At 49.4% G+C, this 25334-nt stretch overlaps 2 protein-coding genes across 7 annotated transcripts in view; both read left to right on the top strand.

Moving 5' to 3' along the window:
* Positions 1-10024, top strand: part of SAP30BP (SAP30 binding protein) — a 28453-nt gene extending 18429 nt beyond the window's left edge. For both annotated transcript variants that reach the window (XM_015645597.3, XM_015645598.3), the window contains 7 exons: positions 2466-2554; positions 4898-4989; positions 5447-5507; positions 6014-6065; positions 6448-6506; positions 7681-7765; positions 8425-10024. In XM_015645597.3, the coding sequence (XP_015501083.1) occupies positions 2466-2554; positions 4898-4989; positions 5447-5507; positions 6014-6065; positions 6448-6506; positions 7681-7765; positions 8425-8606 (620 nt within the window). In that variant the 3' untranslated portion in view covers positions 8607-10024. The remainder of the gene's footprint in view (positions 1-2465; positions 2555-4897; positions 4990-5446; positions 5508-6013; positions 6066-6447; positions 6507-7680; positions 7766-8424) is intronic.
* Positions 10025-15064: 5040 nt separating this feature from the next.
* Positions 15065-25334, top strand: part of ITGB4 (integrin subunit beta 4) — a 28591-nt gene continuing 18321 nt past the window's right edge. For 4 of the 5 annotated variants that reach the window (XM_033518607.1, XM_015645583.2, XM_015645588.2 and 1 more), the window contains exons 1-11: positions 15065-15380; positions 20402-20493; positions 20780-20862; positions 21330-21431; positions 21836-22040; positions 22522-22618; positions 23024-23195; positions 23769-24032; positions 24419-24508; positions 24679-24801; positions 24911-25078. In XM_033518607.1, the coding sequence (XP_033374498.1) occupies positions 15367-15380; positions 20402-20493; positions 20780-20862; positions 21330-21431; positions 21836-22040; positions 22522-22618; positions 23024-23195; positions 23769-24032; positions 24419-24508; positions 24679-24801; positions 24911-25078 (1410 nt within the window). In that variant the 5' untranslated portion in view covers positions 15065-15366. Of the gene's footprint in view, positions 16289-20401; positions 20494-20779; positions 20863-21329; positions 21432-21835; positions 22041-22521; positions 22619-23023; positions 23196-23768; positions 24033-24418; positions 24509-24678; positions 24802-24910; positions 25079-25334 lie in introns of all 5 variants that reach the window. The other variant, XM_015645582.3, reaches the window with a different exon arrangement.

The raw sequence follows: 25334 nt of genomic DNA on the forward strand, positions 1-25334 counted from the left end.
TCAAAGTAAAACTTTGATCTTGGCAGGAATAACAGGATGCACAGAGCAGTTGGATGTATCCTGTGAGGACACACCTTGTTGTGAGCTGTTCATCTGCAGTTACTGCTGTAGAGAGGGTGGAAAGCTGCCCTTGGGACTTGAGAAACACGAAATGTTTTATACAGGAATATGTGGCCATTCATGGAAGTGCCAGGATTATAATCCCAGCTACCCTTTCCTCTAAGGAATGAGCTGCTGGGAGGATGCTGTGGAATCAGCCATTCTGTCTGATTGGGGAGCAAGTTTGAGGACTGCCAGAGGGCATGGACTATTTGTACTTCCTTACTGTAAATAAGCCCAAAGGGCTTAAACTCACCCTTAAACTCACCCTTTTCTTCCTAATGATGTGGCACCTCAATCTGGCAGCAAAGTGAGGAAATAACTGAGTAATGCTGCAAGTTTGTGCTCAGTTTGTGAGGTACATGCCCTGCCTTGCTGCTGGCACTGTTCAGCTGCCTCCAGCTCTGGTGGGATTGCAGGAGGCAAAGATTTCTTAGTTCCAGTTCCTTGTAAGCCATTATAAGATGCTTCTCCCCATAATGTTGATAAAGGATTGTTTTCACAAGGCTCAAACAAAAGAGAAACACCAAACCTGAAAAGTCATGCATCAAAATACATTGTCTCATTGGGAGCTCTTGTTCTGCCTCCAAAATTATTTATTTTTCAAGGAGGCTTTGAATAGGTGAAGATATTCATATGACTGACACTTTTCTGCTGGTAAAACAGAGGCCCAGAGTTCCTGAGTTTATATGAGCACACAGTTCCCCTTCCCATAAATGTTTTGTTTCTCTGTGCCTCATCTGCAAAGACACTAGACATCCCTCTCTGTGGGATACCTAATGTGGAGCAAGGCTTGATATTTTTTAAAATTTTTTTTCAGGCACTCTTTGCTTTATCAAGATTTAATGGTCGTTTTTTGGTTTTGTTTTTTTTTTAATGTTTCTGCTGCTGCTGTGAACCTCTTAAGCCAGTAATCAGCTTTTACCTTTCCCAGCAAGCCTTGTGTGCTGTGTATTATCCACACCTCTGAGTTTTTGCCACTGTCTTTCTGGGTTTCCTGGAGCTCTGATTGACCCAGAGGCTTCCCCATCCCACCAGCAGATGTAACCTGGAATAAATGTGTCCCTTGTTGTCAGGGAGCTCCCTTTGCCTGCCTTTCTCTGGGGGCTCTGGCAAGCTTTCCTCCTTCCACAAAGGCTCCCACTTGGTAAATGCCAAAGGACACTTTTTGTTCCTTACTGGCAACTGCTGAAGAATTTAACCCTCGGCAACATCTTGATCAAATAGAATGAGTGGTCGCCTGCCAGCTTTGCCTCTCCAAAGGAAATTGTCCTTAGTGCTTCACATTTTTACAAAGGACATGGAAACTGTAGCAGCACTGATTTTGTGTGGTGTTGTTTATCTGTAGCCTCAGCTCTCCAGGGTTCCAACAGCCCTCTCTGGCCTTTGGGCTCTCCTGGCCTGTGTTCAGAGGAGCTGAGCTCTGCGTGCTGGAGCTGCAGCTCAGGCAGCTTTACTGAGGAATGTGTAACTGAGGAGCTGCACGTGTGAAAAACTTTGTCTGTGTGACTTCTGTGCTGCTCTCAGGTCTCTTATCCAGTACAGAGCAACTCTGGGGTGTGTTCCCTGGACAAATGATGCTTGAAAACAATCCCAGCTGCTTAAATGGGGCACATTTCTGGCTTGGCCAGAAAATTGCCTGGGTTTCCCATAATAGTGGGAAAGTAGCAAGCAATGGAGGGAAATGTGGCTGCTTCTTTTGCTGATAACTCTGTAAACTAACAGAGGAATCAGGTACTGTAGTAGTATATCCCAGTACAAACAGCTGTGGAAATTTGGCAATCTGGACTGGGCTGTTCCCAGTCCTGCAGGACAAGTTGTTCTTTCTAGCAATAGTCTGTCTCTGTGAGCAAAGATCAAAGTGCCTGTTAAGGAAGTGTTAACTTAAGGATGAAATGTAATTTCTTGTGGTTAACTCCTGATAGCCTTAGGGATCATTGTTCCCTCCTTGAACCATTTTGGTTTATCCAGGTATGTCCTGAAGTAAATAGTCTAAATAGTCACTAAAAAGTGACTAAACAGTCACCAAGTGATTATCTCCCCTAAAATGGCAAAGAACCAGACTGCATAAAAATGATCCTGTGCTCCTCCACATGCATGGTCCAATTTTCTTTCCAAGGGTGTAGGTATCAATAAAACAAGCATCACATCTCTCCTCTAATGAGCCAACCTTCAGGTTCTTTAGCTGATTCTTGCTCAGCATCTTGGAAACACCACAAGTACCAGTTGTCAGCATTCTCATCACCTTTGCCCTGGGTTGCCAATGAGGGAGTAGTGATGACAAAGACATAAAACAAATTTAATTACTTGTATGGCTGAGATTCCTGTCAGTAGTGCCAGAACTCATCCCAGTTTGCCCTCTCCAGCTTCTTTTTCAGAGAGAGTGCGGAACATGTCTCCAGATGAGATCAAAATCCCTCCTGAGCCCCCTGGCAGATGCTCTAACCAATTGCAGGTTGGTATAAGTCCATTCATTTATTGTTTTTAAAGACTTGTAGTTCAGGGCATATTTGGGAACCCAGCTCAGTAATTTTGCACAAGGCAAAGCTCAAGCATTAAAGCTGGGTTTTATCACACTGAGTTTATGAGTGCATCATGTTAATGCTTTAGGCTTTACAGCAGTTCTAGTTTAGGAATCTCAAAGTAGCTCTAAGCTGTTTTCCAGCCTCTCTGTGTTACTTATGCTTTAAAACAGCTCTTGATCCCAGCAGTGACACAGAAGCAATGTTTACTGTCAGGGCTGCTTTCCCCTTACCTCAGCAAATTCAGCTCCCTAGCAAAGAGCAAATTGTTTTTCTGTACAGGCCCGAAATCCCCTAAACTGGAATAGTTGAGGCAGCAATGCCTGGATTCCTTTTCCACCTACATGTCTCTGGATTGTAAACATTTGGAGGGAAGGCTGGTACCTTAGAGGCAACAAAAAAACACAAATGCATGTTTTCTCTGGTGCACACCCAAATAACAGCAGTGAGAACTGTGTTCTCTTCATTGAATCCAAATGAAAGAGCAGGGACTGCTGTCTCCTAACATATGCTTGAGTTTTAACTCTGATTTTCTGCCCAGCAGAAATACAAGTAAAGAATCACTCCTGGAGGCTCTATAAAGTAGCCCCTAACATGCAGTGGTGATTCAGAGTGACTCACCATCCAGATGATGCTTTCTTCTCCACACACCATACCTGGGCACACCCAAACCTCCTCTAGTAATGTAGGAGGATTTTACTGTTCTGACATCAATGAACTGGAGTGTGTTAGACCTGAGGAATGCACAGAGCTTGACAGGGCAGACAGAATAATGCAGAATTTTTCCCCTTTGACAGCAATTTAGTGTGTTACATCAAAGGGGAACTTGTCCTCTGTTGGCATGTAAAACCACATCTTAGAGCACTTTGAGCAAGAAGATGGGATTGTTGCTTAGAAATGCAGAAGTGCAAAACTAGTGGTTTGCTCTTTTGTCAAATTTTTCCTCTGATAAACTGTATTTTGAGCTCTGCCAAAGGGAGGATTTCTTATTATAAAGTTGACTGAGTAGTTGCCCATCTGTGGACTTGGGGAACCTCACTGCTACTCCAAGGGGAGGGGATAAAAGGGAACACATATTCAATCATTTCTACTCCCCAGATTCACCTTTTTGCAGTTTGTTCCTTCAAACCTCACAATGTGTGTGCTGGATGTGGAGATTGTGTCATTTCCTCTTGCTGATTATGTGACAACCTGATGAAAATTTATCTCATAGAAGATTTTTTAAGGTTGTTGAGTTTCATATCAGCTCTTAACAATCCTCTTTTATTCAGGCTGCAGCAAGCCCTCAGACAATAGTCAGCTCTGTGTCTGACTGTCCAGGGAGGGAGACATGAAGTGACTTAACCAGAAGCAACAGAAGAAAATTGACTCAGCTTCTCCCATCCTGAAAGACTGAAGGCTCAGCCTCTGGTCTTTTTTTATGTGCCTCTTGCACTTCAGAAATTTCAGTCATAAAGAAAAGATAATGGAAATTATTCAGGATATTTTAGCAATAGCATTTAACTCTGATCTTTCTGAAAGCTCCTGCCTCTGCTGTCCCTTCACCATCACCAGAGTAGGAATACTTTTACATACTTTGATCCACCTTGCTGAGGAAGGAAAAAACCATGTTTGATCTGAAATATTTTAGCCTTTTTGGAGAGTAGACTGCTTGACATCTGCAACCTGAGTCAGTTAAGTTGTCTTTGGCATGGGCTTGTGCCTTGTGGGTGATGTGCAAAGAGAAGCTGATTCCATCTGACTGGTACCAAAGCAGGGATTTATGAGCACATTGTTCCTAAGAGCATTTGGCTGCCAGTGGGCACCCCCAGCAATACCTGATGATCACACTGGGTTTAGTTCTCCAGCAGAACTTGGCTCTGCCTGGGTTACACATGAGCAGGGATGTTGCCCAGTGTAGCCCAGCTGCTGTTTCTCAGGTGCTCACCTGAGGCTGCAGGTGGGTGTTGGTGGGAGAACCTCTGGATTTCAAAATTGGCTTCTCTGTGTAAAGGGAAACAATAGACTGGGAAGGAGGAGTCTGTGCCTTATATACAGATCTTTAATCACTAAAGCCTTCAGTGATTGCAAAGATAATTCCTTTACCAATCAGACAGTTCATGAAGGTACTTCAGACATTCAAGGAAAAAATGTCACTTAAGCAGCCTGGCTCTGGTGTAAAGGTGAAATCCTAGCTCAGGTCAAGGATGTCACTGGTTCATTTGGCTTCTTTTCACATGTCCAGTAGTCAGCTGCTCCTTTTCATCCTGGCTCACCCTATGATTTTTCTCCTTTAGGATAAAATTCAAAAGCTGTATGAGAGGAAAGTGAAAGAGGGCATGGATATGAACTACATCATCCAGAGGAAAAAGGAATTTCGCAATCCCAGGTGAGCCACCATCTTTTCATGTGACCACAGCACCACAGAGCAAATTTGAAGAATTTTCTTCTTTGTTGGAGTTGTAGCAGAAGGGTCCTGAACAGGAAGGACTACTGCTTACACAAATAGTCTTTCTCAATTTTCTGACTGGAACAGTAAAACTCTTCTTTGTGTTTAGTAAAGCAGCAGCTGGAGTTGGTGTGTTGGTTAGATTTAAAATGTGAAGACTCAGGATGAAGTACTTTAGAAGATGTGCCTGTTCTGGGAGCTGGGAGATGTTCCAGGGAATAGGAAACACTGTGGATAATGGGGTGTCACATCCATCATAGCAGGTGTAGCTTTCCAGGTTCTCATTTCACTTTGTAGTGTGAAGAGGTGACAGCATCTCTCTGTTTACACATCTGAAACACTTCTGTTCCCTTCTACCTCCCCAGTTCTGTTCTGACCTCTTGCTTCTCCTTTGCAGCATCTATGAAAAGCTGATCCAGTTTTGTTCCATCGATGAACTTGGTACAAATTATCCAAAGGTGAGGGCAGTGCTTTTGACTGGAAAAGGAGTGGGTAAAGGTAACACAGAGCTGTAAAGTCTCACCTCAGGCTTTCTCAAGCCTGCTTGCTCAGAGGTCCTGTAAGGCAACCTCAGTCTGAGCCTCTGCAGTGAAGTGAATGTTTTTGTGTGGCACTGAGCCTCAGTGCCTCAACTACAATGATTCTGCACAAAAACTGCTGAATTGTGGAGGTCTGAATGGAACTCCTTGAGTGGGGAAAGAAGCTGAGTAGCAGAAAAATGCATGACTTACCCCAGCATCCTTTTTTGCTTCAAAGCTGTTTCTTCATTCACAACAGAACATGGTCCCATAAAAGAAGGTCTGATGGGATCTTTGTGTCACTGGGACACAGGAAGAAATCAGTGATGATTCTCATTGTCATCTCTGATTATCATCAGAGAATAGAAATACATAAAACATTTTTGCACTGGGTTGTGTTTCTGTGGGAATAGCCCTAATCTGATTTATTTCTTTTTTTTTTTCAGGACATGTTTGATCCTCATGGCTGGTCAGAGGATTCATACTACGAGGCACTAGGTAATTCCAGGAAGTCTCTTTTTTTGTCCTAGCTTAGGTCTTTGTGTTTTGTACTTAATTAACTACACTGGAGTCTTCACTTTCTGTATAAATGAGAAGTCATCACATGCTCTTTAATGACTCCATTCTGGTTGGATGTGCCTGAATGTTATTGATGCTTCATCAGTTTGGAAAGGCTTTTAATTTAAATTGGTTCTGCAATGTTTTCATCACTGAAATCATTAAATTACTGCTGCAATGCTTTGATTAAAAAGCAGCAGTTGCTTTCATGGCAGTTTAATTTTTCTATATAGAATTTGATTTTTTTTTAATGGGAAATGTGTAAATGAGAACTGTGGAATTTTACTGTTCTTAGTGCTTTATATCTTCTGCTGTTTCTCAGCTAAAGCCCAGAAGATTGAGATGGACAAACTGGAGAAGGCCAAGAAGGAGCGTACAAAGGTACCTACTCAAAACCTAAAGAGATGCAGGTGCAGGGCTTTTGTTTCTTTCCCTGCTGAATTTCATTCTTTTGCTTTGCTATTTCTGTGCTAAAACTGCTTGTTTTATCCCAGATCTCTCCTTCCTTCTTGCATGTCTTTCCCAAACTGCACAGATAAAGTTATTTGCCCTTCCTAATAGGTCCATTTATAGGTTGTTTATTCCACTGGATTTCCTGCTGTTTTGTCAGTATTTTTAAATGAGAGCTCTAAAAATGGCATTGGGTAAGTCAGATACAAGCAAGATAATGAATAAAGAACAACTTTTTCCTTAATTTATGACATTTTGCCTAGTGCCTAGCCTAGTTAAAGCTTAATTTCCTCACCATGTTTCTGTGGGAGACAATACCTGCATTCTGTTCTCCTTGTTGCATCCAGTTTCCAGAAAAGCTGGGCCTATTTTAACTTTGTGCATTTTGTGACAAGCCCAGTTATTCTTAGATATGCCCCAAAAAGAGCACAGACAGGCTTTGGAAGAGATTTCATTCCTGTCCTGTGTTTCCTTTAAGCCAGGGGCTGGCATTAGAACATGTCTGATGTTAAAGATTTGCCACCTAAGCTGCAGAAGGCTCCTTCCACCTCCAGTACAAGGAGGTTTTTCATGCAATGCATGCTGTGTCTTGCTGCTTGTTTTGGTTTTTTGCACAGTAATCCAGGTGTCTGATGATGCCCTTGCCCAGATCTGCAGTTCTGAGGCTGCAGTGCTGTTGGAGCTCTTGTTGCCAGGTTTCCTGCTGTGATGCAGTCACAATAAATTGTGCAAGCAGGGACTTGCCTTGCATGTTCCTTAAAGTAAAATGAGTAGGAGCTTCTAATTGTATAAATACAGGGTTTAATGACCAGGATCTGTGCTGTCTGAGCTGTATCAAATCTTGTGCTTGTACCAGTTGACAAACACATTTTTATTGTATCAGATTTAGGAGCTGGGTTGCAACTTAATTAATCCTTAATTCTTGTGGCCTGAGAGGTCTGTCTTTTCCTTCCTGCATGATGGGCAGCTCAGAGGCCAGTCCAATGTCTTCTAACACACAAAAGCTGTTTTTAAAAAACATAGAGAAGTTCTGTGGGTTAAAAAAATGCTGTGTATCTTAACACTTCATTTTTTTTTATCTTTTCCTCTTTCTCTCCCTTCCCAGATCGAATTTGTGACTGGCACTAAAAAGGGTACAACAACAAGTGCTGCTTCCACAACCACCACAACATCCAGCACCACTGTGGGAGGTAAAGAATAGCTGTGAATGTACCCCTTAAGCTGCAGTAATGCTGGGATTAGTGCTTCCTGAAGCCTCCTGAATGATCCTGTAGATAATGCAAGGGAGTGTTTCTTCTGAGGGGTGTGGGACTAGCTTTCCTCTAGTCCCTGTATTCCATGGCTGTGCTGGAATGAAAGACTGGGGCCAGGTGGGATAGTGAAGAGACTTACTAGTGGGTTAAGAAGCCTGCTGCTGTGTGTAGTTATAGAGTATTCCTGGGAATGATACCTTTTGAGATGTTGAAATGCTGGAAGTCAGTCTTCTGTCTTGGAAACTGAGGGGAAGGGATAAAAATCACTGGAGGCTGATGAGTGTGTCCAGTGCCTGTAGCTGAGTGAGTGGGATACATGTGCTCTGTTGAAATTAAATCTGCTTTGGTGCAGGGAGTGATCCTCTCTCCCCTTTGGCTGGAGTTCAGGTCTAGAATTCTATTACTCCTGGTTCCCCAAGAAAAAATTGCCTTTCCTTCTCACCCTTTACTGCCAGTGTATCCTGAAATAATGTGAGGGGAAGCTGTCTAGTCAAGCAGTGGGATATCAAGGGTTGACAAGACAGGGTGTTAAGAGGGGATTGGTGACCTCTAAGGCAATGCTAATCCTTGTGTGCTTGGTTTAATCCAATTCACAGATGCCCAGAAGAGGAAGAGCAAGTGGGACTCTGCCATCCCCGTAACGACGATAGCTCAGCCCACCATCCTCACCACCACTGCAACACTGCCAGGTGTTGTCACAGTGACAACCAGTGCCAGTGGCTCCAAAACCACGGTGATCTCAGCTGTGGGCACCATTGTGAAAAAGGCCAAGCAGTGACTGCTGTGCTGGGCCTGGAGTCTTGGACTTGTTTGTCACTGAAGCCATTGTCCTTGGAAGGGAGGGGTGGCTTTCCCCTTTGGTAAAAGACGACAAGATTCTTTGAAGCAGCCCACAGTTCTCCTTTGGAAGGCTGGGGGCAGGAGCAGGATGCCAGCTGTGTGCCCACAGGAATGGACCTCTGCCCACCATTCCTCTGCCTTTGCTTGCTGGGGGAAGAACCAGGCTGCCTGTGTTGTGCTGGAGGAAGGTGGTATCTGGAGTCAGCTGTAAAAGTTTGCTTATTAATTACTGCATTGGGGTCTTACCTACCTGCAAGTTTGGTTTAGGGGGAAAAAAGAAAATAAATTAAAGGGGCAAGCAGGGAAGGCCTGTCAGTGTTAACCCTGTGTATTCCAGGTGGTGCTCCAGGGCTGCCTGCAGCCTGTGTAGGTGCCTCCCTCCGGAATCAGCTCAGTTCTGAGGGAGTTGAAGCAGAGACAACCACTCAGTGTCCACGTCCAGATGTGTAGCAGAGACTTGAAGCAAACTACATCAGTGAGTGTAGGCTCACTCCTTGTTCTAGTGCTGACACCTGTACCCTGTGCTCTCTGTGTAGATCTTAGTGACCACATGTGAAACTGTGGAACTTGAGGAAACTGTGCTGGAGCATCCTGTTACCATCTCACAGGGATGGAGATTTCTATGCAGAACCCTCAAGCTGTAGAGGTTTGATTTGTGAACTCACTTGCAAAGACCTGTGCAGAAAACACTTCTATTGCCATGGAATGAGGTTGGACAGCAGATAAGCAGAGGAGAGTGTCTGATCCTGTTTGTGATGTTGTCCATCTTTGTTTTAGCTTGTGATGTTCTGTGAATGCACACATGGCAGTTACTGCTTCCTCCACTGTTGTGAAAAAGTATTTTCAGTTGAAAATTTTGTTGTATAAAAATTGAAAAGTCTTTTAAAAAAACCCATGGTGTCATTGATGTGTCTGCATGTCTTTAGAGTCAAATTTCTACCCAGAGCCTTTTTGTCCTAGTGTTTAAGCAATGGTGGGGAGAGATGGTTGCCAGATCAGCAAAAGTGTAATTTTCTGAGAATTCAATGATTTGGGGTTGCTTTTTCTTCTTTTTTTCCTTCCAGTTTGTTATGTAGCTTATGTCACTCCTAATCAAGACTTTGCATTTATGGAGACTTAAGGCAGAAATAACAGGTTGTTGCTCCTGCTTGTTGATATCCTGTTTTTAGATCATTTTAAAACATGTTAAACACTTTGGCCTGGCAGTCACTTAGGCTTTAAAAAAAGAAGCATCTGTGTATCCAGGAATGCTCATGGGAACTAAAACAGAGGACTGATGTGACTAGCATGGGAAACTGGGGGAGATGGTGGAATTGTTCTTTTTAAAGCAATAAAATATTGAAAGGCATGAAAATAGTTAGATGGAAACATCTCTGTTAATTTACTTTGCATTGGGCTGCTGGCTTGGCTCCTGTAAGCTTGTAAAGGTGCATTAACTCCATCTACATCCTGTGGGGTAACAGCTCTGCCCTGACACTGTCACTGGGAGAAGGCACAAACTGGAAGAGCCTGATGACACCACATTAATTAGCCATTCTTGCCAGTTAATCCCTTGTCAGGGCAACTGCTGGAGTTGTTGGTGTTGAATCCCACTGCGGAAGGTACTGAACATTGTTTAAATGTATCTTATCCATATCACACATCCTGACACCCCACTCCTTCCCCCTTCCATGTGCCCTCTTCCTCCTCTCTGCAGCATCCATAGTCATTCCAAACCCCTGGATTTCTAGGTGGGTTTTAGGATCAGAACTGAGCAGTGGTGGTTCAGCTCCTGTTTTACTCTGGCAGGCAGGGAGTGACACTCAGTGACACTGTCCAGCATCTGGAGTGAGGGGATAATGCTGATCATGGGAACTTGATGTTGCAGCACGAGGGATGAGGAGAAATCCTCCTGAGCTCTGCTGAGCAGAGTTGCCATGAGGCCCCTGGAGCAGCAGTTTCCAGACTCCTGCAGTAATGGCTCCTGCAAAAGGACTCCTGCAGGAGTGAGCTGTGCTCTGGCAGTTCCCTCCTGAGCTCCCAGGAGTTGGTGTTTGCTCTCTGCAGTGGAGAAAGCAGCTTGAAACAGGTGAGGTTTGGGTTTGGGTTTTTTCCTCCAAAAGAGCTGGAGTGAGGCTGCCAACTCCTGTATAACAAACTTGCAGCCAGTAACTTGCTGCTCTTGTTTGTCTTGCTGAGGTAATAGATGGATACTCGGGTTGGAAGCTGCAGTTCTGAGGGAAAAGCCTTTTTCCCAGCTCTGAAAATGGGATTGGACAGGTTGATGGCTTTCACTGAGCTGTGGTCAGTCAGTGAAAACTGAAGCTGGAGGGAACATCAGGCACACAAGGGTGATGTCCTTAGGAAAAAGGATCCTTCCTGGCCTGGGAACCATGGCCTGAAGCCCTCAGACAGGAGTTTGGAGTGGTTTGCTTTGGAGCTCTGGCTGCTGAGGCTGGGGGGACCTGCTGGGTGTGTCAGTCCTGTGTGCTAAACTCTGCCCCAGCTGCAAACTCAGAGCTGACACAGAAAATGTTCCTTATGCTGCTGCAACAGTGACTGCTCAGGCTGCACTTGTGACTAAAAGCTGTAGATACTCACTCTTACCTCTCCTTCCAAAGTGATGCTAATGATACCCAGGAGAGTAAAACCAGTCCTATTTTCATCATTCCTTAGTCCAAGAAGTACAATCTCTGCTCCTTGAACACCGCAGGACTTCTCTCTGTCTGTCTCCTTCCTTAGCAGGGGTGTGTCATAACTCAAGGAGCTTTGTCTCAGCTGAACCTCCACGTTCAAGTCTGTGTCTCTGCCTCAGCAGAGGCAGGAGAGCTGCAGTAATGAAGTCATCCTTGGCACACTTGGTTCTACTCTCCCTTCTCAAGTCTTTTCTTCCACCTCCATGCCCCGAGGTGTTGATTTTCTCTCCTATTTGCTTGTTGTGCTTTAGAGATCTGTCCTCCTTTGATGCTGGTGTGGGAAGGGATTTTGTGTGTTCAGGACTTGCTTTTATTTTCTGTCTCACTGGGTGCTGCTGGGCTGAGGGAGCAGGTGGGGAAGGCAGCCCTTGCCAGCCCCACCTCAAACCGTGGAATGGGAGCACCTGAAGCTATGTTTTAGTTGGATTGCTGCTGCACTGTCTGGTTTAGGGGAGTTATGCACTGAGATGAACAAAAAAATGAAAGAAAGAGTCTTCTTTGCCAGGGCTTTGGGCCGTGCCAAGGCTTTGCTGATGACAGCTCCAGCAGTGAGGGAGGTGATGGCTGCAGCCAACACCTGCACAAGCTCCTTTCCAGCTCTTCTCCATTGCAGGGGAGAAGTTACCTCCTGTGAAGCCCCTCAAACAGGTGGTCTTTGTAATGTGCCCAGTGAGTCATCAAAGGGTATGAGCTGCTCCTTCCTGGGGATTGGTGTGAGCCGAGGAAAGCCCAGAGCTGGTACCTGCAGGGAATCACAGGATGGGTGAGGCTGGAAGGGACGGCAGTGGCCCAAACTCAAAAAGCAGGGCTTTTTCCTGGAGCACTTGGCACAGGGTTGTGTCCAGACAGTTCTGGAGTATCTCCAAAGAGGGAGTGAAAAATTCAGATCTTCTCAGCAGGGCTCCCCAGGACTGTCTAGTGTTCAATGTTCCAATAAATAAATTGCTGTGGAGGCTCAAGGTCCCCTGAAAGGGCAACAAAATTCCACCAAAGTTCCTCTTCCCTTTGGAGGGGACGTTTACCTCAGCACATTCCTGCATGGCTTTTACAGAGCACTTTTCCACCTCTGAGCCTTCCCTGCTGCTGTTCTTCTGACTGTTTATATTCCACTTCCTTCCTTTTGTTCTAAGTGAGAGCTATGGACACCAATGACTTCCAGTAGTTGGTCTTTGTTTATTTGAAGCTTGTCTTTGGCTGGGGCTGGGCTCGTGCTCTGTGTTGCCAGTAAACAGCAGAGCTCTGGGATTTTACAAGGAAAGGTTTTGCCTTTTTGCAGAGAAGACATCGGTGTGTGCTCAGCTCCTGGCAGTTGGGTGAGGTGCTGATGTATCCCTGGAGAGCCCTGGTGTCCCCAGATGGGTGATAGGATTGTCCCAGGATGAAGTTGTATCCTGGATCCTTTACTGATGTTTTCCTCTGGTGTTGTTTCTGTGTCCTGCTTCCCTCTTGCTGCTGGTCTGTCCCAGAGGCAAATGTTCATCAGTGAGATTTTCCTTTAGAAACATGTTCATGCCAAGGAACATCCCCTGGAAAACAGGGGGCACGTGTAGTTAATGCTGCCTGGGGGAAAAGGCTGAGGGAGAGAATATGACAGGATTTCATCTGGCACTTTTAATTGAACAGGGAATTATATTAAGCATCATTTAGTGCGATAAATTATGTGCATGTTAATGAATGTTAATAATACATTATTACACATCCCTTTTATTTAAGGATAGCAGGATATTGTCACTACAGTGTGCAGTGTTGGGATTGTTTATTTTTCTTTTAGTAATGTGTGTTGTTACAGAATTTCAGAAGGGGATGAATGTGCTCCAGCAGCAGGATTTTGGCTGTAACTGCTCAATAAAGACCTAGAAAAAGCCCCAAAGCTGTCTCCAGGCACGCTGTGGTGGCAGGACAGAAAGAAGAAAGGCTCTGTTGCAAGCTGGCGTGGCATTAAAAAAAGAAGAAAATAATTAACCCTGAAATCACTTGTAATTATCAGTAATTGGCACTCAGACTGGTAGTCTCAGCAGAGAGCAATAATTTCATGTGAGATATAAAATTACTTGTTTTCCCTCCTAGGGCAAAAATTTCTAGGCCACATTGCCACAGCAGAAAATGATTTATAAATGTGAGATTTATATACAAATGTGGCTTTGAGCTGTGGTGGAGCCATCTGCACTGAAATCTGCTGACCCTGCCTCTGAAATCCCTGTCCTCTGTTCTTAAAAACAGCAAATTTGTGCAGCAAAAGCCTTATCCAGCAGGCAGGGAGAGCAAGGTGTGGAACCAAGGCAAGAGCTTGAGTTCACCAGGTGTTTCTCCCTTGTGGAAGAAATTTGGAGAAGTTATCTGAAATACAAGTCATAAACCAAGTTTTTTTTAAAAAAAATATAAGATGAAGCTAAAACCTTTTATATTCTCATGAGTATTTACAGAAAAATTCTTATTCCTCTCTCCTTTTTTGCCCTAAAAATTTGGTGGTGAAGTTGTCTTTATATTGGAAAAGTGCCTTTATCAGCCCTGCAAATGTAAAAGCAGCCCAGTTACAGCTCTGGGAAAATTCACGTTCCATGGGTGTGGGATTTCTCAGGTGCTGGGGGGATGTGTTTTAAAGAAAAGCATAATTGGTATCTTGAGCTCTTCTGGCAGCACCCAGAGACTGCAACTGGGCTTCTCCTCCAGCTGGAAAGACTGAAGGGAGCTGGTCCCTCCTTGCTGCTCCAGGCTGTGGGGATGGATGGGAGGCAGAGGGTGTCAGGAAGCCCTGGGGCTGCCAGGGTCTGCAGGTGAGAACAGAGATCCTTTACAGGAGGCAACATAAACATTCTCCATCTCAGGTGGAGAAAGGACATCCAGAAAATCAGGACACTGTGGTGGTAGAAGGTGGGTGCTCCTGAGCTTTTCTGGTTGGCTTCAGGATTCCTCTTAGGGATCCATCACTAAAATAACTGGGTTTTTTTACTACTCTGCTTCTTGCCTGCAGCCTAAATTGGCTTTTTCAACTGCAGTGGCAGCATTGCTTACCTCAAAGAGGAAAATTGCACCAGTGGGAGGTGGGATGGGGCTGGTGAGGTGACCAGACACGTCTGTGAGCACCAGCACAAGCTCCTCTCCCATTTTGGGAACTGAAGCCCAGTTTTAATTTCATCTGCAGTGTTCAACATCTCCCGCAGCTGTGGCTCCTGAGGCACAGCAGGAGCCTTCAGCCCCTCCATGGGAACGATTTGCTCTTCACCAGCAGCTCAAGCATCAGCACCTGGCACTCACAGCCTGGTCCTGCACTGCCTTTATTTTCTCTCATGTCCCAGCTCTCATTTTGCAGTCGCTATCTTGATGTGTTTTTATAAAAACAACACCAAACCTCATTCATTTTCAGAACTTTTGTTTAAATCTAGGAAATCACATCTCCAAAAGGGCTGGGGTAGCCAAGTCATGTGTTGGGAAACTCGGAAATGCCAGACTGAAACTGCCTGGGCCATCTTCTCCTGCACCCCTGTCTGTTTCCCATTTGCTGCAGTTTTTAATGGCACAAGCACATCCTCCTTTATCCTGGGGCTAAGGCAGTTTGCATATATTAACTTGAGCTTCCTAAATTCTTGTAGTGAAAGGAGTCCTGCTCCTCACCTTTCAATCAGTTCTGCTGAGCAGCAGCCTCTGTAATGCCCCACTGAGAGCAAGGAGGGCAGAATTTCCCTGCTCGTAATTTTAATCTCCAAGTCAGGCAGGAAATGTGCCATTTTTTCATCTGGCTGTTGCTATTGTTTGTGTTGAAGCTCAGGGCATCTATCAGGGAGCTGAAATGCAGCCTTTGCCACTGCATCTGCTCCAAGATGTGTGTGCTCCACTCTGGAAAGTGTGAGTGGTTCTGAGCTGTGACCAACCCCAGACTAAAGCAAAAGGGTGTTGTGGAAAGGAAAACAACCTCACCTGAACTCCAAGCTCTCCTCTGCTGTTCCTTGGATTGGGGATTTGGCTCAAGCTCAGCAGAAGGACTGGAATCAGCCGTGGGATTGCTGCCTGTGACAGCCTGGCACCATGCTGGGATGCAGGTATGGATGGTTCTCCTTCATGGTGCCACAAGGGCTTGCATTGACTCTCAGATTTACTGCAGGTGAGGAGTGTCTGCCGTGCCCATGCCCTGCATAAAGCAGGATGCAGACCCATCCTCTCTGCCTGCAAAGCGCCGAGCCTGGGCTCCGCATCTGCAGGTTGTCGGGGCAGGGATTTCCCTGATATTTCAGCCAGGAATTACCTGAGCTCTGAGGGTGACACCTCCCATTCGTGCCAGGGGGAAACTGGGAGGAGAAACCCGGGCCGGGGGAGGTCGGGGAGCTCCCTGAGCTGTGCCCTGAGCAGGCAGGTGAGGCCGAGCAGCCCCTCCAGGCTCCCTGCCCAGCACAGCGCCTTCCCTCAGCCCCGCTCCTGTGGGATGGTGCTTGCTCGGAGGGAGGCTCCAGAGGGCTGTGCCTGCCCGGCCAGGTGTGTGAGGGAGCAGCTAATGCCAGCCCTGCGTCACGGGCACCCCCTCCTCCCTCCCGGCTGGGATAAAACTTCTCCTCACCTGGGATCCAGTCTCATTTATCGCAGTTCCCACCTTTCCTGCCAGGCAGCCCCTCGGGAGGGCGAGGCGGCAGCGCGGGCAGTGAGAACAAAGTGGAATATTTGACTGGAGGGGACAGGGAGTTATGTGGGACCGCGGGCTGGCTGCGCTCCCCCCCGGACCGGGACTTGACGTTTAACCGGAAAGAGAAAAAGGACTCAAAATAGAGAGGAGGGAGGGAAAAAATTAAATAAATAAAAAAGAAAGAAAAGCCCAAAGCTGGAAATCAAGTTGCAGCAGCGAAGCAGCGCGTTCCCCCTCTGCCTTCGGAAGAATTTCTTGGCTTGGTGTGTGGGTGCCTTTTATTCGGGCTGCGGCAGAGGATTTGGACTCGCAGTCAGACCCAGCGCTAATGAGGTTTGTGGAATTAATTCATCTGTGCTCTGCAGCGTCCGGCTCGCTTGAACTTTGCTGCTTTGATGAAGCGGGCAGTGAATTAATGCGGGACAGGTGGGCAGGACAAGGGGCTCAGCCCCTGCCCGCCTGCTCCCTCTGCTTTTCCCGTTTTTTGCCGTCCGGTGCCTCCGGCTGGGAAAGGCGACGCTGGTGGCCGGGCAGGGCTTTGGGGGCTGCACGGCTCCGGGTTTGTGTCTCAGGTATTTGGGGTCAGGGTGGGACAGCAGAGCCCTTTGGGGACAGCTGCTGGGGGTTTCAGGGCTTGTCCTGTCCCTCAGCCCAGCTCCAGGGGAAAGGCTGCTGAGCCTCCGAGCTGGCACCCAGGGAAAGCTTCCACGGGTGAAAATGTGCGAGGTCAGCCGGGCTGTGGGTGCCCCCGGAGCCCACCGGGGCTGCTTTCCACAACTGGTGGCTGCCCCTGCAAGGGCGGAGCAAGGGGAAAAGGCCAGGAGAGAGTGGGGGGTTCAGGGTGGGCTTTGCTGAACTGCAGGTGTTGGGGTATTTGCAAATTGGTGGATCTGAAATGGACAGGGAACAGCAAACGGGATAGGATTGGTGTGAGGGGCATGGGTTAGGTGGGGGAAAAGGGCGATGAGGAGCGCACACGCAGGAGAAAGAGGGGGAAAGTGTCTTGTGGGGCCAAAGGAGCAGTGAAAGGGGCAGGGAGAGCACATGGAGGGAACGGGAGGGTTCTGGGGCTGTGCTGGCATTTGGGCAGTCCCCAGGCAGGGTCGTGCCCTTCCTGCCTCTGCTCCTTGGGGTTCCCCCCTGCCCGAGCCCGGGGAAGATGGTCCCACAGCCACCAGCCCCTCACAGCACGGGGGGTGCTGGCCACAAAGCCGCTCCCAGCAGCTCCATGTGGGTGCCCGGGCTGGGTCCTGCTCTGTTCTGTCCCCAGCTGGAGGGTGCTGGGGGCTGTCTGGGGTCTGGAGCTCAGCCTGGCAGCTGTAAACAACAAATGGAGACCCTCACATGGAGCCTCCCAGGAGCACACCTGGGGAAGGAGGGGAAATGGATGGGGAAGGTAAAGAAAACAAGACCAGTGTGATTTTGTGTGTAAGTAATGATTTGATATGTGGGTCGAGATTTTGGGAGTCTGGCTTGACAATTTCCAGGTTTTGGAGTGTGGTCCCAGCAGCTCTGTGGCACCACATGTGCAGGGGTGAGAGCATGAGCTGAGTGTCCCTGATCCCCTGGGCCATGGCTGCACTGCCCGTCCTCAGCACACAGGGACACATGGCTAGTCCTTGATGCCTGATCCAGGGTCAGTGCCCTGCACAGCCCCCGTGGCTGCAGCCATGGAAAGAGCAGCTCCCACCCAAGAGAGGAGAGGCTGTGCTTGGGAACTCACAGCTTGAGCATCTCCCTCACTTTGCCACTCCTGTGTCCCAACCTGCCGGGTGTCCCCTGTCCATGTGGCAGCTGGGACCAGGCTCCTGCTGCTGCTCTGTGGCTCATCACAACCTGCTCCTTGCTCCCTCTCCCCCATCTGCCATTCCAACCCTGTCCTCTGTCTCAGTGCTGTGGGCTGTTTGGAGCATAGCCTGGATTTTTGGGGTTGAGGTAGCCAGTCCCAGCTCCTCCAGACTCGAGGGTTCCTGGCAAATTCCTGGAGCAGGTTTGTTGTCTGTGCTGAGGGGCAGGGTAAAGGCTGGGGGAGCAAGAGGAGACCAAGAGGAAATGCTGGAGCAGGTCTGGGAGGTGGTAGGAAGTTTATGTGCAGCCAGGAGCTACTCTGCCTTTCTCCTTGTTTTTGCACAACTGAACAGTATTTTTGTTGTTGTCGTCAGGAAAACCCAACCAAACCAAATCCTGCAGCTTTCCTGAAGTGAAAGCGGTGTTTTCCCTTCCAGAGGACACTTCTGAAAGTAAGGGGTGGCCACTCCCATATTTTTGCACAAATATTGCAGGCTGCATTCCTGCAGTGGCCGTGCTCTGTGCCATCAGTGCCTGGCCTGCTGGCATCTGCCCAGCAAAATCCTTGAAGTTTGGTGGCTCACAGGGCAACAGGTTGTTAATATTAAGCAGGATTTTATGGCCTTCTATCTCAGCACTTGAAAAGACATGATAGCAATTTATGTGCCAGAGGCCCAGGGTGTGTCCATCCGTTCCTTGGTGACTTTTTCCTAACTGGTGATTAAAGGAAGAGGCATTAGGTCCTTGTGAGCTGAGCAGTCTGGTCCCATACTCAATCCTTTCCTTGTGGCCCATGCCATGATGGGAGATTGGATTTGCTGAGTGTTCAGGTGATGTTTTTGTTTTCCTTCCATGGGCTCTGAGGATTTCTTCCCTACCCTTGCATCCCACCTGTAACTGGCACCTCCCCACGTCTCCAGAGCGCTGTCCTGGGCTGGGGCAGAGCAAGGAAAAAGGGATTTTCCTGGCTTCAAAATCTACCTGTGTCAGTGGCAAGGGACACAGCATTTGGTGTGAGGACTGAAGGAGGTCATGGGCATGTGCCAGGTGAGGAATGGTGGCCTCAGAGCCAGCGCTGCAACTGGACTTGGGGGGACAGGAACCACCCAAAGCCAAACCTGCAAAGGGCCTGCCTGGGGACAGTCAGTGTGGCAGGAGGGAAGCTGAGGAGTTCCCTTGCTCAGCTGGTACCTTTCACCAGTAAGAACAGCTGCCCATTGGTAAAACTGCACGTTGGCTGCAGGCTGAGGAACAGCAAAGTTTCACTTTGGAGATGCTGCCCCGAGGCTCCCGTGCTTCTCACATTTGAGCCACTGGGCATTAATGACTGTGCTAAATCCCTCTGGTACAGCTGGCAGGATGAATGAGATACCAAAGTCCTGTCAGTTGCTGCCTGTGTACCCAGTGACTCTCACGTGGAGCCAAGTGCAGCCACCAAGGGAAGATGTCCTGTGCTGTTGATGCTGGGTTGGTTGAGCCCTGTGTCACAACAATTGCTGCATTCAATGTATTCCACTGGCTGCAGAGGCCAAGTGGGATCTGTTGCTGTTGAGTCAGGTTGGGTCTTTCCAGGGGTTTCCCTGCAGGCCAGCCCAGGCTGTGAGCAGCTGAATCTCCAGGTGACTGTTCTGTGTGCTGGATGTCCCCCAGGAACTGTTTGTTACCGCAAAAACAACTTTTCTTGCTTCCCTTCTCTGTCTAAGTGCCTTTCACATTCTTTTCATTTTAGAGTCAGGGCTGAAACAGCAAAAAGCTATAAGAATTCATTCACATTTTGTATTTCACAATTGCATCTACCAGGAAGGAGATGATTTAATGATAACTCTACACTGTTGTTTTTTCCTTGGCTGCTCTCACTTGCTCCCCTTGCTGTGTGCAAGGCTGAACCTCTGGCACAGCAGCTGCAGAACTCGAGTTCCAGCTTTGTGCCTTTATTTACCACATCCAAATGCTGACTTCTGGATGGCGCTGAGTTTCCTCAGTCAGGTGTGGTGAGGGGAGAATGGTTCCCTCTGTTTAGGATTTGACCTCTGTGTTAATCAAGGGGTCCTGCTGCCCTGGACAGGGCAAAGGGGAGCTGCCAGGCTCTCAAAACCACAAATTCATTCAAGAACTCCAAAACCCCAAGCCTGGCATTTCCCAAGGCCTCACCCTCTCTTTATTGTTGGCTTGACCATCCTGGAAACTCTTAGTGTGATAGGAAATAGCTGAAGGGAGGGGTCAGTGTTGCTTTTGGGGAGACATGTGGACAATTCACTTTGTTTTCCTCTTTTTTTTTCCTAACCTACCAGGAAAAGCAGTGTCAGTGCTCACATGGGAGGATGGTGCTGGGTTTGTCTGGGAGCCTCCTGTGCTCCAGCTGCCTGCTCCAACCCCTGATGTCGAGCTGGGCACCCCAACTCCAGGTTACAGGGGTGTCATTGCCAGGGATTTGGAGCCTTTTGCAGATGCCTGAGCAGAGTACAAACTGTCTTTGGCTTTGTTTTGTGCCCTGCCATGCAGAGCTCAGCAATTGCTTCCAGCCTCAGCTTCCCTGGGGTGTGAGGGGTGTCCCACCCTGGTGGGGCTGGGAAGGGGCTCTGTGGGAGCTGCCCTGGTCATGTCCAGCTCCATTTCCATCTCTTGGCTCTCTGCAATGTAGCAACCCCTTCATTTCAGGAGGAAGAGGATGAATGTGCTGCCACGGGCATGTGCCAGGGTGCTGCTCCTGTCCCTGCTGTGCGCCACCGGCCTCTGCCAATGGAGCAAAAGTGAGTGGAGCTGTGGTAGCTCTGTCTGCCTCCTCCCCTTGGGGACTGTGTGTGCCTGTCCTGAGCTCCAGAAACACCACCTGGAGAACACCTGCTCTGTCCTTTTCCTGCTGTTTTCCATCTCCCCAGCTTTTGGGGACCCTCCCTTGCTACCCTGCTGCTGTTTTGCAGCCACTTTCCACTAACCAGACAAAACCTCCATCTCTCCATGGGATCAGCCTTCCTCACACCCTCCCACAGCTCACTGTGTTTTCCCCATCCCTGATGCCCTGATCTTTCCTGGCAGACAACCGCTGTGTGCTGTCCCGGGCAAAGAGCTGCACCGAGTGCATCCGGGTGGATAAGGACTGTTCCTTCTGCACCGACGAGGTGAGACCCTGCAGGGCAGCCTGGGGCTCCACTTCCCACCCTGCTGATGGAGGGACCCACCACCCTCCGTGGGAGAGGGACAGCTTCTGAATCCAGCTTCTCTTCTGGATGGGAAAAGCTGCAATGTGGATTTCCTTCTGGTGTGAAAAATGGGGAGGGATGGGAATCCAGGGCAGAATTGCAGCAATAAAGAGGTTTATCAGAAAGTGTCAGTGTAGCAGAAACAATGTGTGCAAAGGATGGAGGAGAGTTTTATCCCACACAGCCCAGTAACTCGCTGGTGGTCACATTTCAGCTGATGGTTTGGTTTTGTGCGAGACTCATCCCCATCTCTCTGCCCCACTCCTGCTCCCAAAGGCTCCTACTGCTCTGGGCACAGGACCCTGCTTCCTGCCCTGTGTATTTCCCCCTTTCTCAGTGGATCTGGTGCTTTCTGCAGCTCTGATGCTGTTCTTGCCCCCTGGCAGAGCTTTGAGGAGCCGCGCTGTGACCTGCGGGAGAACCTGCTGCGCTCGGGCTGCGGCGAGGCCAGCATCGTGTACACCCAGGGGGAGATGAGGACACTGAAGGTGTGTGCTGGGGACACAGCCCCTGCCCAGCCTGTCCTGAGGGGTCCTTCATGTCCTTCATCCTTCTCTAGGCTCCTCAGCAGGAAAAGTACAAAGCCCAGATGGCTATTTAGGTAGGGTCTACCCAAAAGCAATGCCTTCACTAGCTGGGGGACCTGTGGGCCACTGCTCCTGATCCAGGCTGGGCTGACCTTGCAGACAAAGCAGATGTAAGCAAAATTCTCTCATCCCTCTGGAGATGAGAGCATCCTGGCTGGACAGGAGTGGGTGTGTGGGAGCCTGTTGGATGGTACACGAGGGAGGGGAGGGTGCTCATCCCTGCCTTTGTGCTTCCCACACATCTCCCTGCTCCTTGTGTCCTCCTGGGATGGAGTCCATCCCCTTCACGTCCCTCTCCTTCACAGAATTCCAGTATCAACACGTCCCTGCAGAGGACCCAGGTGTCCCCCCAGGCCATGTACATGCGGCTGCGGGCTGGGGAGGAGATGAGCTTCGACATGAATGTCTTCCAGCCCAAGGAGAGCCCTGTGGATCTCTACATCCTCATGGACTTCTCCTACTCCATGTCTGATGATCTGGACAACCTCAAAAGCATGGGGCATAACCTAGGTGAGGGCAGAGCTGGGAGAAGAGGGGAGCCTGTTCCTGATGAAGGCAGGCAGCTCACTCCTGCCTGTGGCTGTGAGACCTCTGCCAGCACCAGAGAGGGGGATGCAGCTGGCAACGGGCTGAGAGATGTCTGTTTTAATTAGAGCTTCTCATTATCACAGCCCTGTGTGGGGATGTCTCTCTGGACCTGCAGGGATGCTCACATCCCCTTCCAGCCCAGCTGGTGCCCCTCAGAGCTGGGCTGGGCAGGGCCTTTGGCATCTTCAACCTGCTGGGTGCTATTGCAGAAGCTCCAGCTTTGGAGCTGCCAAAGGGGGTGTAGGCTTCTGCCCTATAAAAACCCAAAGATCTTAAAATATGACAGTTTGGGAATCTTATCTAAGAACTGACCAGCAGAGAAGATGCCCACATAAGGACTTCTTTCCCTGGAGCAGGGAGCTCACAGGCATCTCTTTGTGTCTCCCCTTTCCTCCCCTCCCAGCGGACTTCCTGAAAGCCCTGACTTCCAATTACACCATTGGATTCGGCAAGTTTGTGGACAAAGTCTCATCCCCTCAGACAGACATGAGACCTGAAAAGTGAGTGAGCCCCATGGGTCCCTGAGGTGGGAGTAGAGGGAGCAGAAAGTGCCTTCTGTTTCTTCATGGCTTTCAGTGTCAGCAGTGCAAGAGCCTCCATCCATCTCTACCTTCACTGCCAGTGTCTTCCCTGGTCTCCTCATCCCTCAGGGCTTGCTGTAGCGCTGTGACAGTGCCAGCAGTGTCATCCTCTGCTTTCAGACCTTCCCTGCTCTGCCACAACTGACTGCACATCTTGTCTTCCCCTCAGTCTCTGCCCTCGTCCCTTCTCCCTCTGAGTGCTGGTGGCTGAGCTGCTCAGCTCCATGGCTTCCCTTGAGGGACTCTCCCCACATTTCCTCTCCTTGCACCCTAGCATCTCTTGGCTGCTGCCCCACACAAGGCCCCTGGTTCCATCTCTCCTAGGCTGCGTGAGCCCTGGCACAACGCCGACTCCCCGTTCTCCTTCAAGCACGTCATCCGCCTGACCAGCAACATCAACCACTTCAGCCAGGAGCTCAGCAAGGAGCGCATCTCCGGCAACCTGGATGCCCCCGAGGGCGGCTTCGATGCCATCCTGCAGACAGCTGTTTGCAAGGTGAGGGTGCCCAGGGCAGTGTTTTTAATTTAATTAGGATCTTCCTGATGCCCACTGATGAGCAGAACAGCCACACACAGGGCAGTTGACACAGCAGCCAGGGAGCCCCAGTTCACCACAGTTGGTTCTTGTCCCCCCAGTTTTCCCTAAGCCTTAGAATATGTGCCCTGGTGCTTGATGCCCAGTGCAGGAGCTGCTTGCTGGGCATGATGTGTGTCCTCTTTGCTCTGTCCCCCTCCATGCCTGTGATGATGAAACTCTGCTCCCTGGAAGAGAGCCCACTTGGGCTTGGCTGAGCCATGAGCGCAGCTCCAGACATGTCCAGGGAAGCGTGGGCTTGCCCCCTGTACACACTGGTGCCTGGCACCGAGCTGCTGGGTGGGAGACTCCCCACGCTTTGCGGGTGTGGATGAGTGCTGGGATTCCTGGGGACACATGGCTGGTTGCGTGTGCTGCCAGGTGCACGTGCTGCCTTGTCCCCTGGGTATTCCAGCCTGCCAAAGGCTGCAAGTGCTGTGCAGGGGTTTGGGAGGCACACAGATAAAGGTCCCTTCTCCCCCTCCCTGGCTGCAGGATAAGATCGGCTGGAGAAAGGACAGCACTCACCTGCTCGTGTTCTCCACCGAATCTGCCTTTCACTACGAAGCTGATGGTACCAACGTGCTGGCAGGGATCCTGGCGAGGAATGATGAGCAGTGTCACCTGGACAGCCACGGCACCTACGTGTACGACACCAAGCAGGACTACCCCTCAGTGCCCACCCTCGTGCGCCTCTTGGGCCAGCACAACATCATCCCCATCTTTGCTGTCACCAACCACTCCTACAGCTACTATGAGGTGAGGAGACCACGGCAGTGATGCCACCTTTGCTCCAGGACCTGTGCCTCAGCTCGGCTGTGAGGAGAAAGTGTTCTCCCATCGCTTGTCCTTAAGTGCTAAACCAACACCTTGGTATTTGGGAGGGTGCCACGCTGTGTTGGGGGCTGCTCTGGGCTGTGGGAGGTCTCAGGATGTACTACTGGGTGCAGGAATCTGGGCTCCTAGAGGTCTCCCTGTGTTGATTTCTGCTTCTTGTAAAGCAGCAGGAGGCACAGAGCTGGAGAGTAATTTAGGTTGGAAGGGACATTTGGTCTCTGGTCCAAGTCCTGCTCAAAGCAGAGCCCACTCCTGTGAAAGAGGAGGGTTCTGAGGCCTTGGCTCAGAGAGTTCCTGTCTCTCTGCAGAAGCTGCACAAGTATTTCCCCATCTCTGAGATCGGGGTGCTCCAGGAAGACTCTTCCAACATTGTGGAGTTGCTCCGCACAGCCTTTGAGGTAACAGTGCTCTCTGGAGCTTCACCCTGGCTCCCAGGGAGGGCAGAGGGTGGGCACCTCCTGGGCAGGAGAGCAGGCAGAAGGCAGGATGTGTCCCCTCTGGAGCAGGCCATGGAGTGGTCACCAGGTACCGCTGAAAACCAACATTGTGTTTATCCTCTGCCGCCCAGCGCATCCGCTCCAAGATGGACATCCGGGCTGACTTCACCCCCAGAGCCCTGAAGACAGAGTTCACCTCCTCGGTATTTGAAAAGACAGAATCCGGCTCCTTCCACATCACCCGTGGAAAAGTGGTAAGTCCTCGGATGGCAGCGGAGGGAAGGTGTATGGGGGGGATGAGCTCCCCGTGTCCGGCTGGGATGTGGGAGCTGGCTCATCCCTGCAGTGTGTCCCTTCCTTTAGAGCAAGTTCCACATGCACGTGAAGGCTCTGGAGTACATTGGTGGGCAGCACGTCTGCAGCCTCCCCGAGAAGGAGCGGCACGGAGTCATCCACGTGAAACCCACGTCCCTGAGCGACAGCCTCACGGTGTCAGCTGCTGTCGTCTGCGACGTGTGTCCCTGTGAGCAGGTGGGGTGATGCAGAAAAAGGAGTCCTTCTTCTGGCCAGCCTGGGGTGGGAATGTGTTGGTCCTGCTTGACCCCTCAGTGATGCTCAGCCTGGCCAAGATCTCCATCACTGCCTGTTCCGAGCTGGGTCTGATGTCCTATGGCAGAGTTTGGTCTTCAGGGCAAAACTTTGCCCTTGGAGCTGCCCTTCTGATTCCTGAAAGGGTCTTGGGGGCAGCTGGGCCCACTCAGCAACTCTTCTTCTCTCTTCACTTCCA

The sequence above is a fragment of the Parus major genome, chromosome 18 (assembly GCF_001522545.3).
Source record: "Parus major isolate Abel chromosome 18, Parus_major1.1, whole genome shotgun sequence".
Lineage (NCBI taxonomy): Eukaryota > Metazoa > Chordata > Aves > Passeriformes > Paridae > Parus > Parus major.